Below are 22,432 nucleotides of genomic sequence, written 5' to 3' on the forward strand. Positions count from 1 at the left end.
GGTCTTAGTTGCGGCACTCAGGATCTAGGATCTTTGTTGCAGCGTGCAGGATCTTCCTTGAGGCATGCGGGATCTTTAAGTTGCAGCAAGTGGGATCTATTTCCCCTACCAGGGATCGAACCGGGGGCCCCCTGCATTTGGAGCGCAGAGTCTTAGCCCTTGGACCACCAGGGAAGTCCCTGTTTCAATTTCTTAATCCTTCTGTTTTCTTTCTTTCTGTCTGTCTTTCTCTTTTCTTTTCTTCCTTCCTTCCTTCCTTTCTTTCTTCTTTTTTTTTTAAACTTTTGAAAGAAAGATCTTTTCATCCTTCCATCCTCAGATGTCAGAAAGATCCTCTCTGATCCCTAAGTCAAGAACTGCCCCTCATCTAGAACACAGTATCCCATTTATCTTTCTGAGCCTGGAAGGGAGGAAAAACTTTTCCTCTATCCTCTCAGGTTCAGTCTCTGGGGGAGTGTGAATTAAACTGACAAAAGACAGATTAACAAGAAAAAAGACCATTTTTAATAATGTATTTTTATTCATGTACCTACAGGAATTCATGGAAAAATGTGACTCCAAGAGGCAGTTAGAATGTGGGGCTTATACAGTATTATCTTAACAGGGGAGGGGATGGGTGGAGAGGGCACTTACCGGACAACAAACAACTTAGGAAAGAGAAATAGGCTCTTACCTAGAGTAGATGGGAGATAAGATAGTTTTATGACAATGCCTGTTTAGGTGATGCCAGCTTCTCCTCTCCAGTGATAAAAGTCAGTCTTGCCTGATTGTTTCCTGGGATTTGTGACAATTGAATTCCTCTGAGTCCTTTTGGAAGGTTCTACTTTAGGCAGATGAGGGTTTCCAGGAACTCAAATGGCTTCTGCTCAAAATAATTTTTATGCCACAGAGGTGTATTCTGGACCCCTTCAAGCCCTTGTTTAGGAAAGTACGGGCTCTGAGGGCAGTAACCTCGGCTGGCTCCTCCTCTGCAAGGTCCTCGCATCTAACAGGGTGCCTGTAACACACATCCAAGGTGCGAAATGCAACCAGTGTACAGGTGTCTATTCTAGAGGTCAGCAGCCCTAGGTTCTCCTTCTAACTGTTCATAATAACAACGGTCCCATAGCTGGCATTTAGTGGGCACTTTTAGTACACACTGAGCACTTACCAACGGCTTTAAGCCTGTGGTCTGTGGCTTTAAGCCTTGAGCCGTTACAGATTTAAGTCAGAGCTTAAGACCTATTTGAGAAAAGAATGAATGATTGCCCCCATGGCCCCGTGACAAGCTGAGAACAACGCCCTCAGGGTCCAGTGGTTAGGACTCGGTGCTCTCACTGCTGGGCGGGGTTCAATCCCTGGTCTGAGAACTAAGATCGAGCAAGCTGCAGGGCTTGGGAAAAAGAAAAAAAAGAATGAATGATCTAGTAGATGTTCTCATTGGAGATTTTTCAAGCATGGTTGTGAAATGGAGCAGGACTGTATGGTCTTTGCCCGCCATGTCCTCCGCCTGCCTTTTGTCTGTAGAAAAACTTTAGTCAAAGAATGAGAGTAACCAGAGAAGTGAGAAAATACAGAAGAAAGGAAAACAGTCAAACAGGACAAAACAATAATAGTTTAGTCAGTAAGCAAAGTCAAGGAGATTTAGTTCCTCCTCAAGGGCTATACATAGTATTCTGAGCCGTATCCTGGGAGCTGTCTTGTAGGTACTGAAATCCCCACCAGGTGGAAGAAAGTAACTCCATGATGACCAGACCGTAGCCATGACATAAGCTGCCACAACTCCGAGAATCGGCCTCAAAGGAATGGGAACAAACCGACCCTGGAACTGAAGATTAACTGTACTGAAACAATCAAGATGATGCTATCAGAGCACCGCACAACAAATTTCAAGATGACTGTCAGAGCTGACTGTGCTGTTTCTGCATGCAGCCCCCTCCCTCTGTCTATAAAAGCTCTTGCCCACTGGCTGTCAGTGGTGGGGAGTTGGCCTTTGGACAGGACTCCGGCCTCACTCCCCGCCACATCCCTCCCCTCACCGTCGGCATCTGAAATAAAGCAAACTTTCCTCTCCACCAACCTTGCCTCTTTATTGGCTTTTGAGCAGCGAGCAGCCAGACCCCACTTTCGGTTACAGTTGGACCCTGATATAATATGGCATTCACCCTTAAAAGCTAGACTTTGTTAAACTAAAAATGCCTGACTTGGATTATGAGTGAGAAATTCATCCAGCTGCCCCTCTGGCTACACACTGCAGAACCGGGAGGAAGAAACGTGAAGTCTTAGAGCTCTCTGAAAAACAAAAAAGCAGCAAGAGGTTTCCAGATGCTTCTGTTACCCAAAAACTGGGTTCGCCTCTTGGTGGGTGTGGAGCCAAAAGACAACCAAGCCAAAAATTGAGAGAAGGAAGGATGTATTACTTGCAGAGAGTAAGGAGAACACCAGGGAGCTCTCCCAAAGCGGTGTCAATCCAAACAGCAAAATTGCGGAAGGGGCTTGGGTGGTATATGTATATTCATGAAGGGTCTTGGGTGGTATATGCATATTCATGAAGGGGCTTGAGCAGAGGAGAATTCAGCCTAGAATTGGGGCAGAGTTGTTGATTGAAATCACGAGGGTCAGAAAAGGTCAACATCATGAATCTTTAGGTTCCAGTAGATCTGGTGAAGAAAGTTTAAATTCTGCAAAACAGCTCAAGAAAGTGCTTCCGGCTAATCTTTACCACTGAAACAGAACTGGGAGTCTTTACAACTGATTTATTATCTTTGGTATTGTTACTTCTCTAGCCCAATAACAGTTTGTTCTTTCGTTCCCTTAAGATCGTTGTTACTGAGACCTGTTCAAGGGCAAGCATTGTGGCCAGGCTTAGATCACAAAATGACTTAGGCCTGAAAGGGCTTCTCCCATGTCAAGAAAGCCATGCCCAGTTCTCTTCCTCCCGCCTGCTGCCCAATCTGCTTACACTTCCACAACCAGAAGGGCCTCACTAAAAACATGGCAGTCATTGGCTGGTCACTGTCTCCATGTGGGTTGGAATTTGTGTCTCTCATTTACTGCTCCCTGCCTAGACTAGGGTGCTGGACATGCAGAAGGCTCTCCGTTAACATGTGTGGAATGGGGCTCTCTTCGGCAGCACATATACTAAAACAGGAAGGATACAGAGAAGATTAGCATGGCCCTCGCGCAAGCATGACACTCAAATTCTTGAAGCGTTCCATATTCAAAAAACAAAAAACAAAACCACCCCAAAAAAAAAAAAAAAAAAAGATGTGTGGAATGAATGAATTCCAACCCTGGATTTTCAATTCTAAGAACTCCAGAAAACTGAGGTCTCCCCGCGAGGGCCCTCAGAAGCTCTGCATTAGGTAGCAACCGGCGGTGGCAACTGAGAGCATCCTAAAAAAAGACCCAAAGTGGGCTGCAGGCTTGCAACGCGCGGGGACTTGGGGTAACCAGTCAAAGCCCGAGCCCGCGCGGGATCCTGCCCTCCCTCCCTACCCGGCAGCCTGCCCCAACTTCCGGACCGAGTCCAGAATGATTCCGCGACTCCCTCCTGTTTGCACGCGGCTCACAGCACTCAAAAGGCATACTTTCCAAAGCCAGTTACAGTTGTAAAACAAACCCATAACGTGGGGGAGGGAAAAGGAAACCGGCACCTGTGGCCCGTACGGGGATCGAACCCGCGACCTTGGCGTTATTAGCACCACGCTCTAACCAACTGAGCTAACCGGCCACTGAGCGCACCAGCGCCGCCGGCATACCTATGAGATTTCTCCGCCTGCTCCAGGCCGTGAGCCGGCCAAGCGCCTCTAGGCGGAATCAGCCGTGCTGACTCCCAGCCGGCTCCCGCGAAGGGCTGTTGTCATCCCCATTGGCCAGATGAAACAACTGAGACCCGGGACCTTTAAGGAGAAGAGAAGTGACTTCTTACAGCGAATCGGAGGCTTTCGCAGGGGAAATGCAAGCTGATCTTAAAATTTAACTCGGGAGCAGGATTTTCCAATATTGCAACTCAGTGCAATTTTTATTCATCTCTGAGAATCCTTGCAGCATGGAAACTTCGTGTGTCAAGAGCATTTGGCGAGGCTAAATACAGCTTGGAAAATGCAGAAAACCAGAGAAAGGACAAAAGAACCACCGAATTCCCCACCGCCCCGAAACAACGGCTACTGGAGACTTGGCATCCTTCTGGCCAATCTTTTTTCACTGTACGGTGTATTAAAAAAAAAATTATATATATATATATGATTCAATTCAACCTTGTTAAAAAGAATATGATTTTTTTTTTTGCGGTACGCGGGCTTCTCACTGTTGTGGCCTCTCCCGTTGCGGAGCACAGGCTCCGGACGCGCAGGCTCAGCGGCCATGGCTCACGGGCCCAGCCGCTCCGCGGCATGTGGGATCTTCGCGGAACGGGGAATGAACCCGTGCGCCCTTCATCGACAGGCGGACTCTCAACCACTTCACCACCAGGGAAACCCTGAGAATATAATTTTTATGTTGCTTTTTGTACTTAATATTCTATTACAAGCATATCGTTCAGTAATTGAAAATGTCATTTTAAATGGTTCCTCAGTGTTTCTTCAAGTAGGTAAGGCATAGTTCTTCCTTCCCCCTCCTTCTGGAATGTCTGGAAATTGTTGTCATTTTGTCCTCTCTTGCTATACAGCACATGAATAAATCATAAAATAGGGGCCGAATGGGCGATATGACAGCCACTGCAAAGGGATAGGGTCTGTACGCAAAAAAAAAGGAGAAAAAATGCTGGAAAGACAAAACTCAAAGATGTCCATTCCCCCACCTGTATGTCCCAGGGATCTCTTGGTCTCTGAGAGGCCCTAGCCGCCTGTGCTGCCGGGGCAGATGCTCCAGGAGTACAGGAGAGAAACACCAGCTTTTCACACTGTCCACGGCTCTGGTCTGATTACTCCAAAAAACTGTAACCATCTCCCACGGCAGATGTCTCATCAAGGTTCCCTGTTGCGAGCAGCAGAAGCCGACTCTAGCTAATCTTAACAGAAGAGATTTAACTGAAAAGATGTGAAGTAGCTCACCCCACCACCAGGAAGGCTGGAGAACCAAGTGCAGACAAAGAGCCACTCAGTCAAAATATACTCATTCACCCTGGCAATGCCCTAACCCCAGGGAATCAGCTGTGAGCAAAACAGGCCGAATCCTGTCCTCACTGAGCTCAGTTTAGCAAAGACAGGTGTTAGAGTGAGTGGAGAGGTTTAGGTGCTGTGCTGTAAGTAAACTGTGCTGGTGGTGGAGGGTCCTGGAGACTGGGACACTTGACTGGGACAGATAAATGTAGGCCAAGGTGGTAGAGTGAGCTGCCTGTGACGGAAGCCATCCTGTCCATTTTGCTTACAGCTGAATGCCCAGAGCCTAGCACTCTGTCTGCAATAATATGTGTTTAATAAATAGGAATCAGATTGTTACCGAACCAAACTTGGGTCCCCTCGCCCGTTCACTGTAAAGCCCATCTACTGACCCCCAGTTGTGGTGAAGGAAAGCGCAGCGTTTATTGTAGGGCACTGAGCAAGGAATTCAGGAGTGCGAGTGCTCAAAACACCCCAACTCCCCGATGGGTTTCAGCAAAGCCTTTTTAAAGGCCAGGTGAGGGAGAGGTGTCCCAGGGTACGTGATCAGCTTGTGCACAATTCTCTGGTTGGTGGATGGTGGTAACAGGATGGTGTCACAGGGCTTAACGTTATCCATCCTTAGGCACCAGTAGGTCTGGGGGCTTCATGCTCACGGTCATCAAGTAGTTAATTTCTTCCATTTGGTGGTGGTTTTTAGCACCTGTAAAACAACTCAGGAAATGTGCATCGGATACTATTATCTAGGTACTTCCGAGAGGAGCTGGAGCAGAAGATATGGGGGAGGGGTCTGTTCCGGGAAGGCCCCATAGGGTTGCGCTCAGTTACAAAATGGATGAAATAGCTAATTCCAAAATTACCTTACACTTTAAAGCAAGGTCAGATAGGGACTTCCCCTGGTGGTCCAGTGGTTAAGACTTCACCCTCCAGTGCAGTGGGTGCAGGTTCAGGGAGCTAAGAACCCACATGCCTTGGGGCCAAAAAGCAAAACATAAAACAAAAGCAATATTGTAGCAAATTCAATAAAGACTTTTAAAATGGTCTACATCAAAAACAACAACAAAAAAGCAAGTCAGATAAAGTTATTGTATTCTGTTCACACCTTCCCCTTCTGGCCCAGCCCCGATAGGGTTGCCAGATTTAGCAACTAATTTAGCATAGTAAGTATGTCCCATGCAATATTTGGGACATACTTGTTAGTTGTTGATCAGGAATTCAACTTCAACTGGGCATCCTGTACCGTATCTGTCCATCCCGCAGCCACAGTAACAGCCGTTTGAAAGTCCCCACCTAACCAGCTCCTTTCCCCCACTCCCTCTGCCACCATCACCCTCCTTCCTGGTGTTCCAGCCGCATGTCCTGAGTAGGCGGGGCGCTCCTGGCCAAGTCTATATTCCAAGACCAAGACCCGAGGTTGGGGAGACACAGTGACTGAATATAGACGGCAGGGGGCACCCTAGATCTACGTAGTCAGCTCCGCACCTGGGCGCCCGGCCTCCTCGGAGCCGGGTGCTGACGGAGGGCTGGGCCTTAACCCACCGCTGTTCTCCAAAAGTCTCTGAACTTGTCCGGCTATTCTCACTCCATCTTACAGGACTTCCAAGACAAACAAGCCCTAATTTTCATTCTTTGAGTTAGGAAAACGCAAACATACATGATCAGAATTAAACGGTATTGAGTATCATTACTCGGGTTTTCAAAGGTCCGGGGTGGGGGCGGGACTTTGGCTCATGCCGCTACCTTGGAGTTTAAATAGTCATTTGCTTTAAATTCAACTTATAAAACTTGTCATTCTGCTTATAAGTTGGATCCTTTGGTATGAAAATAAAGGCACACTGTAGTCGTTTCCTAGAGCTGCCATAGTAAAATACCACGAACTGGGTGACTTAAACAACAGAATTATTCTCTCACAGTTTTGGAGGCCAGAAGTCCAAGATCAAGGTGTCCTTGGGGTTGGTTCCCTCTGAAGGTTCTGAGGAAGCATCTGGTCCATGCCCCTTCCCCAGCTTCTGGTGGTTTGCTGGCAATCTTTGATGTCCCTCCGCTTGTAGAAGTATCAGTCTGATCTCTGCCTCCATTCATGGATCCCAACTTCCTACAACAGTGCCAGGCACGTAGGACGTGTTCAATAAGTATTTGTTGAATGAATGTTAAATTCATTGTGCTGAGCATCCCACGGGACTTTTCAAGTTGGAAACATGTCCTTTCATCCTGGCAACATTTCCGATGAAGAATGTTCCTGAAGGAGATTTGACCATCTCCTTCACTTCATATGCTCTCTTTTCTTTTTCTGGAACACCATTCTTAGAGGTCAGACCTTCTGGGTTGATTCTCTAATTTTCTTCTCTCTTTTATCTGTCTCCTGGACAATTTCCTTGAATTTTTTTTCAACCTTCTTTTTACATTTTTATTTTGACTCGGGGCCCTGGTACACACAGACAAGGAGAAAGCAAAACACTTTCATTATTGAAGCTCACTTCCTGCCAGTTGATTCTGGAAAAAAAGGAAAGAAAGGGGGGGAAGAGAAATGAAATGCTTCATTGTACAATATGTACTATGTCAAAGCTGTTATACAATACAAAAGAAAAATAGACAAAAAATAGAAGGGTTTTTCAAATGTTGCTTCTAATTTGCTACAACAAATCAGTTGGTTCCGGGGACTTTAAAAAATGCACTTCTGGGACTTCCCTGGTGGCACAGTGGTTAGGAACCCACCTGCCAATGCAGGGGACACCAGTTCAATCCCTGGTTTGGGAAGATCCCACACCCTGTGGAGCAACTAAGCCCGTGCACCACAACTACTGAACCAGCATGCTGCAACTACTGAATCCCGCACGCCTAGAGCCCATGCCCCGCAATAAGAGAAGCCACCACAATGAGAAGCCCGTGCACCACAATGAAGAGTAGTCCCTGCTCACCTCAACTAGAGAAAGCCCGCGTGCAGCAATGGCCAACGCAGCCAAAAAAAAAAAAAGGATAAATAAAATAAATTAATTTTAAAAAATGTACTTCCTCAGAGTATGTACAGTGATTGCAAAGCTTTTACAAAGGTCTCTTTTAGACACAAGAGACAGCTACAGAGACACAGCGAGCTGGAAGACGCAGACTTGGGTCAGAGCCCTGGGTGGCCACCAGCAAGTGGGTGATCTTGGCAAAGCCCTTCCCCTCTCTGGGTCCCCAACAACAGGCCACATGGCTTCTGCACCCTGTCAGTCTGCCTGTTTCATTCTTCCCTATCAATGATTAAAGTTTGTCCTAGATGCTCAATTATCAGTGAAAATCCCCTTGCCCCTGTCATAGAGGAATGACAGAGCACGTGACAGCTGATGATGTTTCTTGATTAGTCAACAACATCTATTGAACATTTGCTCTGTGCCAGGCCTGTGTTAGACTTGCTGTCGAATCTGGCCTCTGTACACCGATACCAAATTAAACCTCGTAGACAGAGTTTTGGGTGAAGTAGAAAAGAATAACTTTATTGCTTTGCCAGGCAAAGGGAGCCACAGTAGGCTAATGCCCTCGAAACTGTGTGTCCCAACCTAGAGAGGGTAGTTTTCTAGTAACGGTTCACAGAGGGCGTGATCAGCTAGTGGACAATCTTCTGATTGGTTGGTGGTGAGGTAAGTGGGTGTCGGCATCATCAACCTTCTGGTTCCAACTGGTCTGGGGTCTCCGTGCTTGCGGGCAGCAGACAGTTAACTTCTCCCGGCTGGTGGGGGTTTCAGTATCTGCAAAACGGCTCAAGATATTGTTATGTGTGTCCCTTGAGGGGGAACCAGGACTCCGCCCCAAGGCTGCACTATTGTTTCTTTTTTTTAATTTATTTTTTATTGAAGTATAGTTGAATTACAATGTTGTGTTAATTACTGCTGTACAGCAAAGTGACTCAGTTATACACATATACACATTCTTTTTCATATTCTTTTCCATTATGGCTTATCACAGGATATTGAATATAGTTCCCTGTGCTGTACAGTAGGACCTTGTTTATCCATCCTATATGTACCGGTTTGCACCTGCTAGTCCCAAACTCCCAGACCACCCCGCACCATCTGCCCCTTGGCTTGACTGTTCCTCCCTTGTCTCCGAGTCCCCTCCCTTCCTGATTAGCAACTGTTTGAACCTCCCCTTTGTAATTCAGGGAAGGTCGTGGAGGCTGAGTGAAGCGTATTTCCTGCAAACAAGAAATGGGGTACACAGAAAGACTTTTGTGCCCTGGAGCCCCACAGGTTCCTAGTCAGTTTCAGACTATGGGCAAAAATCAAACAGTATTGTATAGTGCACCACGGACATGGTATTTAATCTTCACCACCACTGTGTGGAGACTGTATTTTCATCCTCATCGTACATGAAATGAGGAAACAGTGGTCCTGTCACTTGGCTGGGGTCACCCAGTGCGATCCTCACTCCCCCAGCACTTTAAGAACTTTTTTTTTCTTTGGCTCCACCCTGCAGCATGCAGAACGTCCCTGCCCAGGGATAGAACCTGCGCCCCAGCAGTGGAAGGGCTGAGCCTTAACCATTGTACCACCAGGAAAGTCTACATTTTAAGAACTTTTCTATTCTCCTTCTAGGAAAACTTTTCTTGCATTAAAAAAAAAATCTATTGTTCCATGTGCCTTTTTGTAAGAAAAGTGCATAGACGTCTCTCTAGCCTGACATTGGGCCTCTTTTGTTTTTGTTTTTTTTTTGGTGGGTTTTTTTTGCGGTACGCGGGCCTCTCACTGTTGTGGCCTCTCCCGTTGTGGAGCACAGGCTCCGGACATGCAGGCTCAGCAGCCATGGCTCACGGGCCTAGCCGCTCCGCGGCATGTGGGATCTTCCTGGACCAGGGCACAAACCCGTGTCCCCTGCATTGGCAGGTGGACTCTCAACCACTGCGCCACCAGGGAAGTGGGCCTCTTTTGCATCCACACTAGACCACAATCTCATTCATAGTGTTTGGTTAACCACGATTCTTCGTGTTAATTTGAATGTCTAATGTTCTTCTTGCTCTTATTTCATATTCCTGCTCATGCTTAGTTTCCTCTGAGATACATTTATTATTATTATTACTATTATTTTGGCTGTGTGGCCTGGCTTGGGGGATCTCAGCTCCCCGACCAGGGATTGAACCCGGGCCTCATCAGTGAAAGCCCAGAATCCTAACCAGTAGGCCACCAGAGAACCCCCTATTATTTTCTAAAATGAATCTAATTTCTAATATCTGTAGGTAGATTTGCATTTTACCCACCTTACCAAGGTTAACATGTTTGAAATTTCTGTCCTTCCTAATTTTTCTTTCTAACTTCTGCCCATTTCCTGGTTTGAACGTAATTAAGATGCTCAGCAGAAACAGATTGTCTGCTGAACATAGCCTAATGGCTGAATCTCTTGACATCGGAAATTAGGGAAAAGCTAATGCTAGGATACAGGATGAACTGTCTGAGGAACAGTTTTAGAATGAGTCAAAAGTGCAAGTGGCTATAATTAGGTAGTGTTCAGGCAGAGTTTGAAAAGCAGAGCTCCTAGGATGCAGGCTGGCTCCATTTCACAAGCATCTTTTGAGCACGTAATATATGCCTGGCTGCTGGCACTGTGTGCGCTGGGCGAGCAAGGGGCTCAGGGCGGGGCCCTCCCTGGAGGAGCTCACAGCCTGTTATTTCTCATCTGTCACTTTTTCTTTTGTCATTTAGGGCATGAGTGGTCTAAGGAAGCAGGTTAACCAGGCCACACAGCTGAAACCCGAGAAGGCTGACCCCTCTGTCTATGAACTATAGGGAGAGACCTTCTTCAGCAATTGCTTTTCGGAGTAACATTTCCTAGTCTATTTAGAATTAAAGAAAGAATAAGGCTGGGAATTCCTTGGTGGTCCAGGGATTAGGACTCAGCGCTTTCACTGCCGTGGCCCGGGTTCAATCCCTGGTCGAGGAACTAAGATCCCGCAAGCCACTCAGTGCGGGGGCGGGGGGGGGGGGGGGAGTGCAGCAGCAGCATCACCTGGGATTCTGTTAGAGACAGGAAATTTCAAACCCCACCCCAGAATGACAGACTCAGAAGCTTTGGGTGTGGGGCCCTGCAGAATCCAGAGTCCCCTGAAGGCAGGTGATTTCCGTGCAGGCTAAAGATTGAAAACCACTGCTCTGGGCAAAATCTCACACCAATTCCCTTTTTGTCTTCCTGCTAAGGTCCCTGTTTGTATCCTTTGATCTTCCATTCCGGAGGCCCTTCCACGTTCCCTCTCCCAGGGCCTCCAGGTACGAAGTGCAGGTTGTGGACCAGGGTGCGGTCTGCATGGCCCTTGAGGGCTGAAGTCCACTAGCCCCTGCTCACCTGGGGAGGCACACCAACGCTGCGTCTACTTACAGGGGGCGCCTTGCTCTAACGCCTCCTCAGGATCAGGACCCACCTGGTCTTCTTTAGGATTTCACTACTACTTGTCCACAGTGAAGGTGAACAGAAAATGCACATTGGAATCGATGAGGGAGGGGCTCACCTGCTAACTGCATTCGCCTGTTTAACAGGTAGTCAATGAATATCCAGAAACTGGCTCTGCCTCCAGAAGAGATGAAAGACAGGTGGGTGGGCTGCCCAAGGAGCTTAGAACCTACCTGGGTGGCAGAAAGGAACATGAAAGAGACAGTGAGAGAAAGATAAATGTGACTTAAAGACAAGTCCCCACATAAGGGGAAAGACCACAAGGAGGTAAGAAGAGAGAAATCAAATTGCAGTGATCTGGAGAGATTAGATGTGGCTTTTCAGAGCCAACAAAGACAGTACCATCAACAATAATAATACCAGCAATAACCACCCTTTGTTTTTTTCAATTTACTTGATAAAATTCACATAACATACCATTCTATTTGATATGTACAATTCAGCGGCTTTTAGTAGACTTACAAAGTTGTGCAACTATCACCACTATCTAATTCCAGAACATTGTCAACACCACAAAAAGAAACCCCGTACCTGTTAGCATTCACACCCATTCCCCCAGCCCCTGGCAGCCATTAATCTACTTTCTGTCTCTATTCATTTGTCTAGTCTGAGAATATCCTGTAAATGAAATCATACAATAGGGTGGCCTTTAGTGTCTGGCTTCTTTCACTTAGCATCATGTTTTTGAGGCTGATTAATGGGTTTAGGGTTTCATTTTGGGGTGATGAAAGTGTTTTGGAGCTAGATAAAAGTGATCGTTCCACAACATTGTGGATGTACTAAATGTCACACTTTAAAATGGTTGATTCTACATTATGTGAATTTTGACTCACATTTTTTTTTATAATTTTAATTTTAATTAATTAATTTATTTATTTTTGGCTGTGTTGGGTCTTCGTTGCTGCACGCAGGCTTTCTCAAGTTGCGGCGAGCGGGGGCTACTCTTTGTTGTGGTGCATGGGCTTCTCATTCTGGTGGCTTCTCTTGTTGCGGAGCACGGGCCCTAGGCACGCGAGCTTCAGTAGTTGTGGCACATGGGCTCAGTAGTTGTGGCTTGCTGGCTCCAGAGCACAAGCTCAGTAGTTGTGGAGCACGGCTTAGTTGCTCCACAGCATGTGGGATCTTCCCGGACCAGGGATTGAACCCGTGTGCCCTGCATTGGCGGGCAGATTCTTATCCACTGCGCCACCAGGGAAGCCCTTGACTCACAAGAAGTAAAAAAAAAAAAACCAAGTTAGATATGCATTGACTCAGCAGCTCCACTTTAGGAATTTCTCTTATGGGTACACATAAACGTATAGGAAATGATGCATATTCAGGGCTGGTCACTGCAGCAGTGTTTGAAAGATCAGGCTATTAGAAACAACCTAGGGCTTCCCTGGTGGCGCAGTGGTTAAGAATCTGCCTGCCAATGCAGGGGATACGGGTTCGAGCCCTGGTCAGGGAAGATCCCACATGCCACGGAGCAGCTAAGCCAGCGAGCCACAACTACTGAGCCTGGATGCCACATCTACTGAAGCCCGCGCGCCTAGAGCCCATGCTCCGCAACCAGAGAAGCCACTGCAATGAGAAGCCCGTGCACCACAAGGAAGAGTAGCCCCCATTCTCCGCAACTAGAGAAAGCCCGCGCGCAGCAACAAAGACCCAACACAGCCAAAGATAAATAAAATTTAAATTAATAAATTTAAAAAGAAGAAGCAATCTAGATGACCATCAGTAGGGGACAAGTTAAATAAGGGATGGTACAATCATGAACTAGTATAGCCATTAAATAAAATAATAAAGCTCTTTGGGTACTGGTAGGGGAAAATCTCCAAGTTAAAGGGTCAAGTAAAAAATACAAAACAGAGCAGAGTCTATACTATGCTACCGTTGGTGTAAGAAAAAGGGAATAAAAGAATAAAAGATCTCATATAACATGAGATCTTTGGGGAGATCTACCCTATGGGGAGAGGAACTTCGGACAGAGGGGTGGGAGGGAGGATTTCCACTTCGTTGGCTCTGTTTTTGTTATTTTTGAATCTTGAATCATGTGAATGTATTACCTATTTTATATTAATATATTAAAGTTAGTGGATGTTCAATAGTAAGATGAGAACAATACCTGCAAAGAACAGGTATCAGCTGAAAATTATTTAGTGTGTCCCAGCCCAGTTACAGCTCAAGGCTGTTGTCCAGGCGTTAGGTCCCAAATCGCTAAATTCTCAGGACCGCTGGGGTGAGCGATCCCGGGGAAGGCCGTCCACACAATAATTTAGGCAGGGAACTGCCTGAAGCTGCCGGAGATTGCTTAGCAACTAGAGTGAGGAGGCGGGCCGCAGTGCGCACGCGTACACGTAGGGCTGGCGGGCGCGGACAGGGCGTTTTGCGCACGCGCGGGCTAACGGACTCGAGGAGTTCAGGGCCAGACGGTTGCTAGGGTGACAGGAATACAACATGGCGGCCGGATCCTAACGCTCTCCATCTAGGGACCACCGCGGAGGTCCTAGTTCGGGACCCTGCCCCAAAGGAGTGGAAGCCAGGGGCCACCCTTTCTGTCCCTTTCTTCTCCTTCCACTATCGGCAAGGGGTTATCGCCGGCTTGCGCATCCATGATGAAGAGTTGAGTGGGGCTGGGGAGGGGCGGGACGAGAGGGAGAGTGGCGGCGGGACGGGGGCCGGCTTTCGCAGCCGCTCAGAGGGCGGTGGGAGGCACCGAGGGTGGGGACCCCAAACCTCCCTGGGCTGTTCGAAACCCCAGCCTGCTGGGGTAGCCCGAGGGGTTCGGGGCTGCTCTGGGGGCCGTGAGGGGTCCCACAGCGCCGACCCGAGTCCAGATGAGACTTATTATGATGCGAGGTTATGTTAGAGTTTGGGGAGCTGACTGAAAAAAAAATTTTTTTTAAAGGCTGGATTGAACCCGAGATTCTTTTCTTGAACATTCGGCAGTAATGTAGTGAGCGGTTACTGTGTGGCTTCCTGCCTTTCATTGACATTGGTTTAGTGGACAATTGAGAGGAAAGCTGGGCTGTGTATTTTCTTTTATTATTATTTTTGGGTCAAGCAGTAGTGTTTTTATCGGAACTTCCTTATAGAAATTTTGAAACAACTCTTTAGTGAAAGAGTGTACTGGGAAGTTGTGAAATGAGGTAGGGGTAAGACATTTACCTGTGCTTCGATTTGTGGATTATGGACAATCCAAGTGTAACAACTAGAATGGTCTTCTTTTTTTTTACATTACTTTACAGATATAATTGTCATTTACGCTTGTGAGCCAGAGGTGCAGAAAAATTCCGACCTCTCTTGCTGTGAAAAGATTACATTATGTTAGGTGTAGTTATAATGTTTAATTTGCATTGCATTCTAATTGTCAGTTGGTAGTTGGTATACGGCATATACCAACATAAAGTGTGGACTTATACACACATTTTTTACGGTACTCCTTTTTTCCTTCCCAACTATTTATTTTGAAAAATTTCGAATCTACAGAAAAGATGCAAGAAGAGTACACTGCATATTCATACACCCTTCACCTAGGTGCACCATTTTGCCTTATGTTTGTGTGCCATCTCCCTTGTGCTCTGGCATTTTCTTTCTCTCTGTCTCTCTCAATTATGTGTTTATTTATTTTCGCTGAACCTGTTGAGAATAGTTGTAGACATCATTTCATTTCACCACTAATAATTCAGCAAGTATCCCCTAAGAAGAAGAACATTCTCCTACATAATCACAGTACAAATAACATGTTGATACAATGCTGTTATGTAATATGCAGTCTATATCTCACATTTTCCCAGTTATCCCAATAATATCCTTTACAGGTGTTTTTATTTTTTCCAGGATCCCAGTCAAAAATCGCAAATTGCACTTTGTTGCCACATCTTTTTGGTGTCCTTCAGCTGGCACAGTGTCTTGCCTTTTGTGTCTTTGATGACAACATTTTTCCAGAATCCAGGCCATGTGTTTTGCAGAATGTCCCACAATTTGGATTTGTCTGATAATTTCCTCATGATTAGCTTTATTTTTTTTTCTTTTTTCCTTTAACATCTTTATTGGAGTATAATTGCTTTACAATGTTGCGTTAGTTTCTGCTGTATAACAAAGTGAATCAGCTATATGCATACGTATATCCCCATATCCCCTCCCTCTTGCGTCTCCGTCCCACCCTCCTTATCCCACTCCTCTAGGTGGTCGCAAAGCACCGAGCTGATCACCCTGTGCTATGCAGCTGCTTCCCGCTAGCTATCTGTTTTGCATTTGGTAGTGTATATATGTCAGTGTTACTCTCTCACTTCGTCCCAGCTTACCCTTCCCCCTCCCCATGTCCCATTCTCTACGTCTGCGTCTTTATTCCTGTCCTGCCCCTAGGTTCTTCAGAACCTTTTTTTTTTTTTTTTTTTTTTTTGCGGTAGGCGGGCCTCTCACTGCTGTGGCCCCTCCGGGCCATGGCTCACGGGCGCACGGGCGCAGCCGCTCCGCGGCATGTGGGATCTTCCCAGACCGGGGCACGAACCCATGTCCCCTGCATCGGCAGGCGGACTCTCAACCACTGCGCCACCAGGGAAGCCCCCTTTTGTTTTTTTTTTTCAGATTCCATATGTATGTGTTAGCATACGGTATTTGTTTTTCTCTTTCTGACTTACTTCACTCTGTGTAACAAACTCTAGGTACATGCACCTCACTACAAATAAATCAATTTCATTTCCTTTTATGGCTGAGTAATATTCCATTGTATATATGTGCCACATCTTCTTTATCCATTCATCTGTTGATGGACACTTGGGTTGCTTCCATGTCCTGCCTATTGTAAATAGAGCTGCAGTGAACATTGTGGTACATGACTCTTTTTGAATTATGGTTTTCTGGGTCATATGGTAGTCCTATTTTTAGTTTTTTAAGGAACCTCCATACTGTTCTCCATAGTGGCTGTATCAATTTGCACTCCCACCAACAGTGCAAGAGGGTTCCCTTTTCTCCACACCCTCTCCAGCATTTATTGTTTGTAGATTTTTTGATGATGGCCATTCTGACTGGTGTGAGGTGATACCTCATTGTAGTTTTGATTTGCATTTCTCTAATGATTATTGATGTTGAGCATCCTTTCATGTGTTTGTTGGCAGTCTGTATATCTTCTTTGGAGAAATGTCTATTTAGGTCTTCTGCCCATTTTTGGATTGGGTTGTTTGCTTGTTTGTTTGTTTGATATTGACCTGCATGATCTGCTTGTATATTTTGGAGATTAATCCTTTGTCAATTGCTTCATTTGCAAATATTTTCTCCTATTCTGAGGTTTTCTTTTTGTCCTGTTTATGGTTTCCTTTGCTGTGCAAAAGCTTTTAAGTTTCATTAGGTCCCATTTGTTTGTTTTTATTTCCATTTCTCTAGGAGGTGGTTCAAAAAGGATCTTGCTGTGATTTATGTCATAGAGTGTTCTGCCTACGTTTTCCTCTAAGAGTTTTATAGTGTCTGGCCCTACATTTAGGTCTTTAATCTATTTTGAGTTTATTTTTGTGTATGGTGTTAGGAAGTGTTCTAATTTCATTCTTTTACATGTAGCTGTCCAGTTTTCCCAGCACCACGTATTGAAAAGGCAGTCTTTCCTCCATTGTATACTCTTGCATCCTTTATCAAAGATAAGGTGACCATCTGTGTGTGGGTTTATCTCTGGGCTTTCTATCCTGTTCCACTGATCTATATTTCTGTTTTTGTGCCAATACCATACTGTCTTGATTACTGTAGCTTTGTAGTGTAGTCTGAAGTCCAGGAGCGTGATTCCTCCAGCTCCGTCTTTCTTTCTCAAGACTGCTTTGGCTATTCGGGGTCTTTTGTATTTACATACAAATTGTGAAATTTTTTGTTCTAGTTCTGTGAAAAATGCCATTGGTAGTTTGATAGGGATTGTGTAGATTGCTTTGGGTAGTATAGTCATTTTCACAATGTTGATTCTTCCAATCCAAGAACATGGTATATCTCTCCATCTGTTTGTATCATCTTTAATTTCTTTCATCAGTGTCTTATAGTTTTCTGCTAACAGGTCTTTTATCTCCTTAGGTGGGTTTATTCCTAGGTATTTTATTCTTGTTGCAGAGGTAAATGGGAGTGTTTCCTTAATTTCTCTTTCAGATTTTTCCTCGTTAATGTATAGGAATGCAAGAGATTTCTATGCATTAATTTTGTATCCTGCTACTCTACCAGATTCATTGATTAGCTCTAGTAGTTTTCTGGTAGCATCTTCAGGATTCTCTATGTATAGTATCATACCATCTGCAAACAGTGACAGCTTTACTTCTTCTTTTCTGATTTGGATTCCTTTTATTCCTTTTTCTTCTCTGACTGCTGTGGCTAAAACTTCCAAAACTATGTTGAGTAATAGTGGTGAGAGTGGGCAACCTTGTCTTGTTCCTGATCTTAGAGGAAATGGCTTCCGTTTTTCACCATTGAGAACGATGTTGGTTGTGGGTTTGTCATATATGGTCTTTATTATGTTGAAGTAGGTTCCCTCTATGCCTACTTTCTGGAGAGTTTTTTTTTTTTAATACATTTATTTATTTATTTATGGCTGCATTGGGTCTTCGTTGCTGGGCATGGGCTTTCTCTAGTTGTGGCAGGTGGGGGTGACTCTTCATCACAGTGCACGGACTTCTCACTGCAGTGGCTTCTATTATTGCAGAGCACGGGATCTAGGTGCACAGGCTTCAGTAGTTGTGGCACACAGACTCAGTAGTTTGGCTCATGGGCTCTAGAGTACAGGCTCAATAGTTCTGGCACATGGGCTTAGTTGCTCCACTGCATGTGGGATCTTCCTGGACCAGGGCTCGAACCTGTGTCCCGTGTGTTGGCAGGCGGATTCTTCACCACTGTGCCACCAGGGAAGTCCCTGGAGAGTTTTCATCATAAATGGGTGTTGAATTTTGTCAAAAGCTTTTTCTGCATCTATTGAGATGATCATATGGTTTTTCTCCTTCAATTTGTTAATGTGGTTTATCACATTGATTGATTTGCATATATTGAAGAATCCTTGCATTCCTGGGATAAACCCCACTTGATCATGGTGTATGATCCTTTTAATGTGCTGTTGGATTCTGTTTGCTAGTATTTTGTTGAGGATTTTTGCATCTGTGTTCATCAGAGATATTGGCCTGTAGTTTTCTTTTTTTGCGACGTCTTTGTCTGGTTTTGGTATCAGGGTGATGGTGGCCTCCTAGAATGAGTTTAGGAGTGTTCCTCCCTGTGCTATATTTTGGAAGAGTTTGAGAAGGATAGGTGTTAACTCTTCTCTAAATGTTTGATAGAATTCGCCTGTGAAGCCATCTGGTCCTGGGCTTTTGTTTGTTGGAAGATTTTTTTTTTTTTTTTGTGGTACGCGGGCCTCTCACTGTTGTGGCCTCTCCTGTTGCAGAGCACAGGCTCCGGACGCGCAGGCTCAGCGGCCATGGCTCACGGGCATAGCCACTCCACGGCATGTGGGGTCTTCCCGGACCGGGGCACAAACCCGTGTCCCCTGCATCGGCAGGAGGACTCTCAACCACTGCGCCACCAGGGAAGCCCTAGTCTTTGTTTTAAAGTCTATTTTGTCTGATACGAGGCTTGCTACTCCAGCTTTCTTTTGATTTCCGTTTGCATGAAATATCTTTTTCCATCCCCTCACTTTCAGTCTGTATGTGCCCTAGGTCTGAAGTGAGTCTCTTGTAGACAGCATATGTACGGGTTTGTTTTTGTATCCATTCAGCCAGTCTGTCTTTTGGTTGGAGCATTTACATTTAAGGTAATTATCGATATGTATGTTCCTATTACCACTTTCTTACTTGTTTTGGGTTTGTTATTGTAGGTCTTTTCCTTCTCTTGTGTTTCCTGCCTAGAGAAGTTCCTTTAGCATTGTTGTAAAGCTGGTTTGGTGGTGCCAAGTTCTCTTAACTTTTGCTTATCTGTAAAGGTTTTAATTTCTCCATTGAATCTGAATAAGATCCTTGCTGGGTAGAGTAACTTGGTTGTACGTTTTTCCCTTTCATCACTTTAAATTCTCCTGCCACTCCCTTCTGGCTTGCAGAGTGTCTGCTGAAAAATCAGCTGTTAACCTTATGGGGCTTCCCTTGTATGTTATTTTTTGCTTTTCCCTTGCTGCTTTTAATATTTTTTCTTTGCATTTAATTTTTGATAGTTTTATTCATATGTGTCTCGGTGTGTTTCTCTTTGGGCTTATCCTGTATGGTACTCTCTGTGCATCGTGGACTTGATTGACTGTTTCCTTTTCCATGTTAGGGAAGTTTTCAACTATAATCTCTTCAAATAGTTTCTCAGTCCCTTTCTTTTTCTTTTCTTCTTCTGGGACCCCTATAATTCAAATATTGGTGCATTTAATGTTGTCCCAGAGGTCTCTTAGGCTGTCTTCATTTCTTTTCATTCTTTTTTCTTTTTTCTGTTCCACAGCAGTGAATCCCACTGTTCTGTCTTCCAGGTCACTTATCCGTTCTTCTGCCTGAGTTATTCTGCTATTGATTCCTTCTAGAGTATTTTTAATTTCAGTAATTGTGTTGTTCATCATTGTTTGCTCTTTAGTTCTTCTAGATCCTTGTTAAATGTTTCTTGTATTTTCTCCATTCTGTTTCCGAGATTTTGGATCATCTTTACTATCAGTACTCTGAATTCTTTTTCAGGTAGGTTGCCTATTTCATTTTCATTTATTTGGTCTTGCTCCTTCGTTTGTAACACATTTTTTTGTCATTTCATTTTATTTTTCTTCTCTTTTTGATGGGTGGCACTCTCTTCCTGTCTTACTGGTTGTTTGCCCTGAGACGTCCAGCACTGGAGTTTGCAGGCAGTTGGTTAGAGCCAGGTCTTGGTGCTGAGATGAGGACCTCCGGGAGGCCTCACTCTGTTTAATATTCCCTGGGGTCTGAGGTTCTCTGTTAGTCCAGCGGTTTGGACTTGGAGGTCCCACCACAGGAGCTCAGGCCTGATGTCTGGCCTGGGAACCAGGATCTCACAAGCATGTTAATAAGGCATATATAACACATATTAATATGTTAATAAGGTTTGAAGGTAGCAGCGACGGTCCTTGTGCCCTAGGAAGCAAACAGCTAGTGGTTGTGACTCGTGCTAGGCTCAGAGGACAAGGTTTGCACGACAGCCATGGGCACTTCCAGTGTTCTAAACCTCATGATTAGCTTTAGCTTAAATGTTTTTGTCAGGAATATGTCAGGGATGAAGTCGTGTCCCTGTCACTGTGTCTCATCTAGAGTGTCTGATGTCAGAGTGTCTTAGTTTTGTTGAAGCTAGGTTTGATCATTTGATCGTTCCATTTATTCACCTTTGCCTCTTAGACCCTTCGTGCTTCTCTTCCTAGAGTCAACCACTCTTACCAGTTTCCTGTGCGTCTATATATATGTATGTATGCGTAAATTATTGTGTATCTAGCCTCTTTTAAAAATACTGATGTTAGCATTTATATATATACACACACGTATATATACACATTGATATATATGTTAACATTTGCATTTTATGATTTATATCCTTTAAACTTCTGGGGTTTTACAAATCTATATTACGTGTTATTTGATATGTTATTTGAGATGTGGCCATTTTGGTGGCTTTATTACTTGGTTTAGTGGTGCATCCTTATTCTCCCTTCTTTCTACCTTAAAATCCAGTCTGAGAACTGGTGTAACCTATTGTCCTTCAGGTTTAAGTCCTGATCATTAAATACTGAACAAATAGTCAACAGTGGAGAGAATATTCCAGAAAAGAACGTCACAGACACAGAGTCTTGGAATTAGAATGAACAGGAAGAGTGTGTAATGGTGAAACTGGACTTGTAGCTGAGGTCACTGAGTGGGGCTGGGAGTGCTAGATGATCATGCTCGTCTTTATTTTGCAGTTTTCTAGATGTATTTTCTTTTTTTTTAATTTTAATTTTATTTATTTTTTTTACTGTGTTGGGTCTTGCTGCACACAGACTTTTCTCTGGTTGTGGAGAGCAGGGGCTACTCTTCGTTGTGTTCCGCGGGCTTCTCGTTGCAGTGGCTTCTCTTGTTGTGGAGCATAGGCTGTAGGCGCACGGGCTTCAGTAGTTGTGGCACATGGGCTCAGTAGTTGGGGTTTGTGGGCTCTAGAGCACAGGCTCAGTAGTTGTGGCGCACGGGCTTAGTTGCCCCACGGCATGTGGGATCTTCCCAGACCATGGTTCAAACCGGTGTCCCCTGCATTGGCAGGTGGATTCTTAACCACTGCATCACCAGTGAAGCCCCTAGATGTATTTTCTTATTTGTTTTCCAGACAATGACCAAGTGCTTGGGGATATATTGATCATTCTGTGGATTATTCCTGACCACCTCCTTTTTGCTTTGCATCATTTTCAGTAGTAGGGACCAAGGAGTAACACAGCTTAGTTGCTAAGAGTGTGGGCTTTGGAGCCAGGCAGACAAGGTATCCTCTGGCAGGTTACCGACCTTTCTTTTCTTATGCTGGTTTTTCTTCATCATTCCGGTTTTCTGCTGCTGTGTAACAAATTACCCCAACTTGGTGGCTTACAATAACAATCATTATTCTCTCCTATGGTTCTGTGAGTTGCCTGGACCCAACGAGGCAGGTTTCACTTGGAGTCTCTCATGTGGTTGCAGTTAGATGGTGGCTGGAACTGGAGTCATCTCAAAAGTTTCCTCACTCAAGTGTCTGGTGGTTGATGCTAGCTGTCAGCTGGGACCTCAGCATGGGCTGTCAGCCAGAACATAACACTCAGAATCTCCATGTGTCTTGGGCCTCCTCACAATATGGCAGCTAGGTTCTGCAAATAAGCATCCCGAGAGTTTGAGGTGGGAGCAGCATTACGTTCTCTGATCTAGCCTCAGAAGTGGCATAATGTTACTTCTGCATCCCTCAGATTTGAGAGGAGAGAACATAGATCCCACCTCTTGATGGAGGAGTGACAAAGACACATAGTAAGATGAGCATGTGGG

The 22,432-nt window shown here is 45.0% G+C and overlaps 1 protein-coding gene and 2 non-coding genes across 7 annotated transcripts in view; 2 read left to right on the forward strand and 1 right to left on the reverse strand.

Moving 5' to 3' along the window:
* The first annotated feature begins 3,096 nt into the window (after window positions 1–3,096).
* On the forward strand, window positions 3,097–3,203 carry LOC117311275 (U6 spliceosomal RNA). Its single transcript, XR_004525499.1, has one exon. It is a non-coding gene; the product is annotated as a U6 spliceosomal RNA (small nuclear RNA).
* Window positions 3,204–3,638: 435 nt separating this feature from the next.
* On the reverse strand, window positions 3,639–3,712 carry TRNAI-AAU (transfer RNA isoleucine (anticodon AAU)). The gene has a single exon. It is a non-coding gene; the product is annotated as a tRNA-Ile (tRNA).
* Window positions 3,713–13,914: 10,202 nt separating this feature from the next.
* Window positions 13,915–22,432, forward strand: part of MOK (MOK protein kinase) — a 45,500-nt gene continuing 36,982 nt past the window's right edge. For all 5 annotated transcript variants that reach the window (XM_033850592.2, XM_073800030.1, XM_073800035.1 and 2 more), the window contains exon 1: window positions 13,915–14,099. In XM_033850592.2, coding sequence (XP_033706483.1) covers window positions 14,090–14,099 — 10 coding nt within the window. In that variant the 5' untranslated portion in view covers window positions 13,915–14,089. The remainder of the gene's footprint in view (window positions 14,100–22,432) is intronic.

Source organism: Tursiops truncatus, chromosome 2, assembly GCF_011762595.2.
Source record: "Tursiops truncatus isolate mTurTru1 chromosome 2, mTurTru1.mat.Y, whole genome shotgun sequence".
In the NCBI taxonomy this organism is placed as follows: domain Eukaryota; kingdom Metazoa; phylum Chordata; class Mammalia; order Artiodactyla; family Delphinidae; genus Tursiops; species Tursiops truncatus.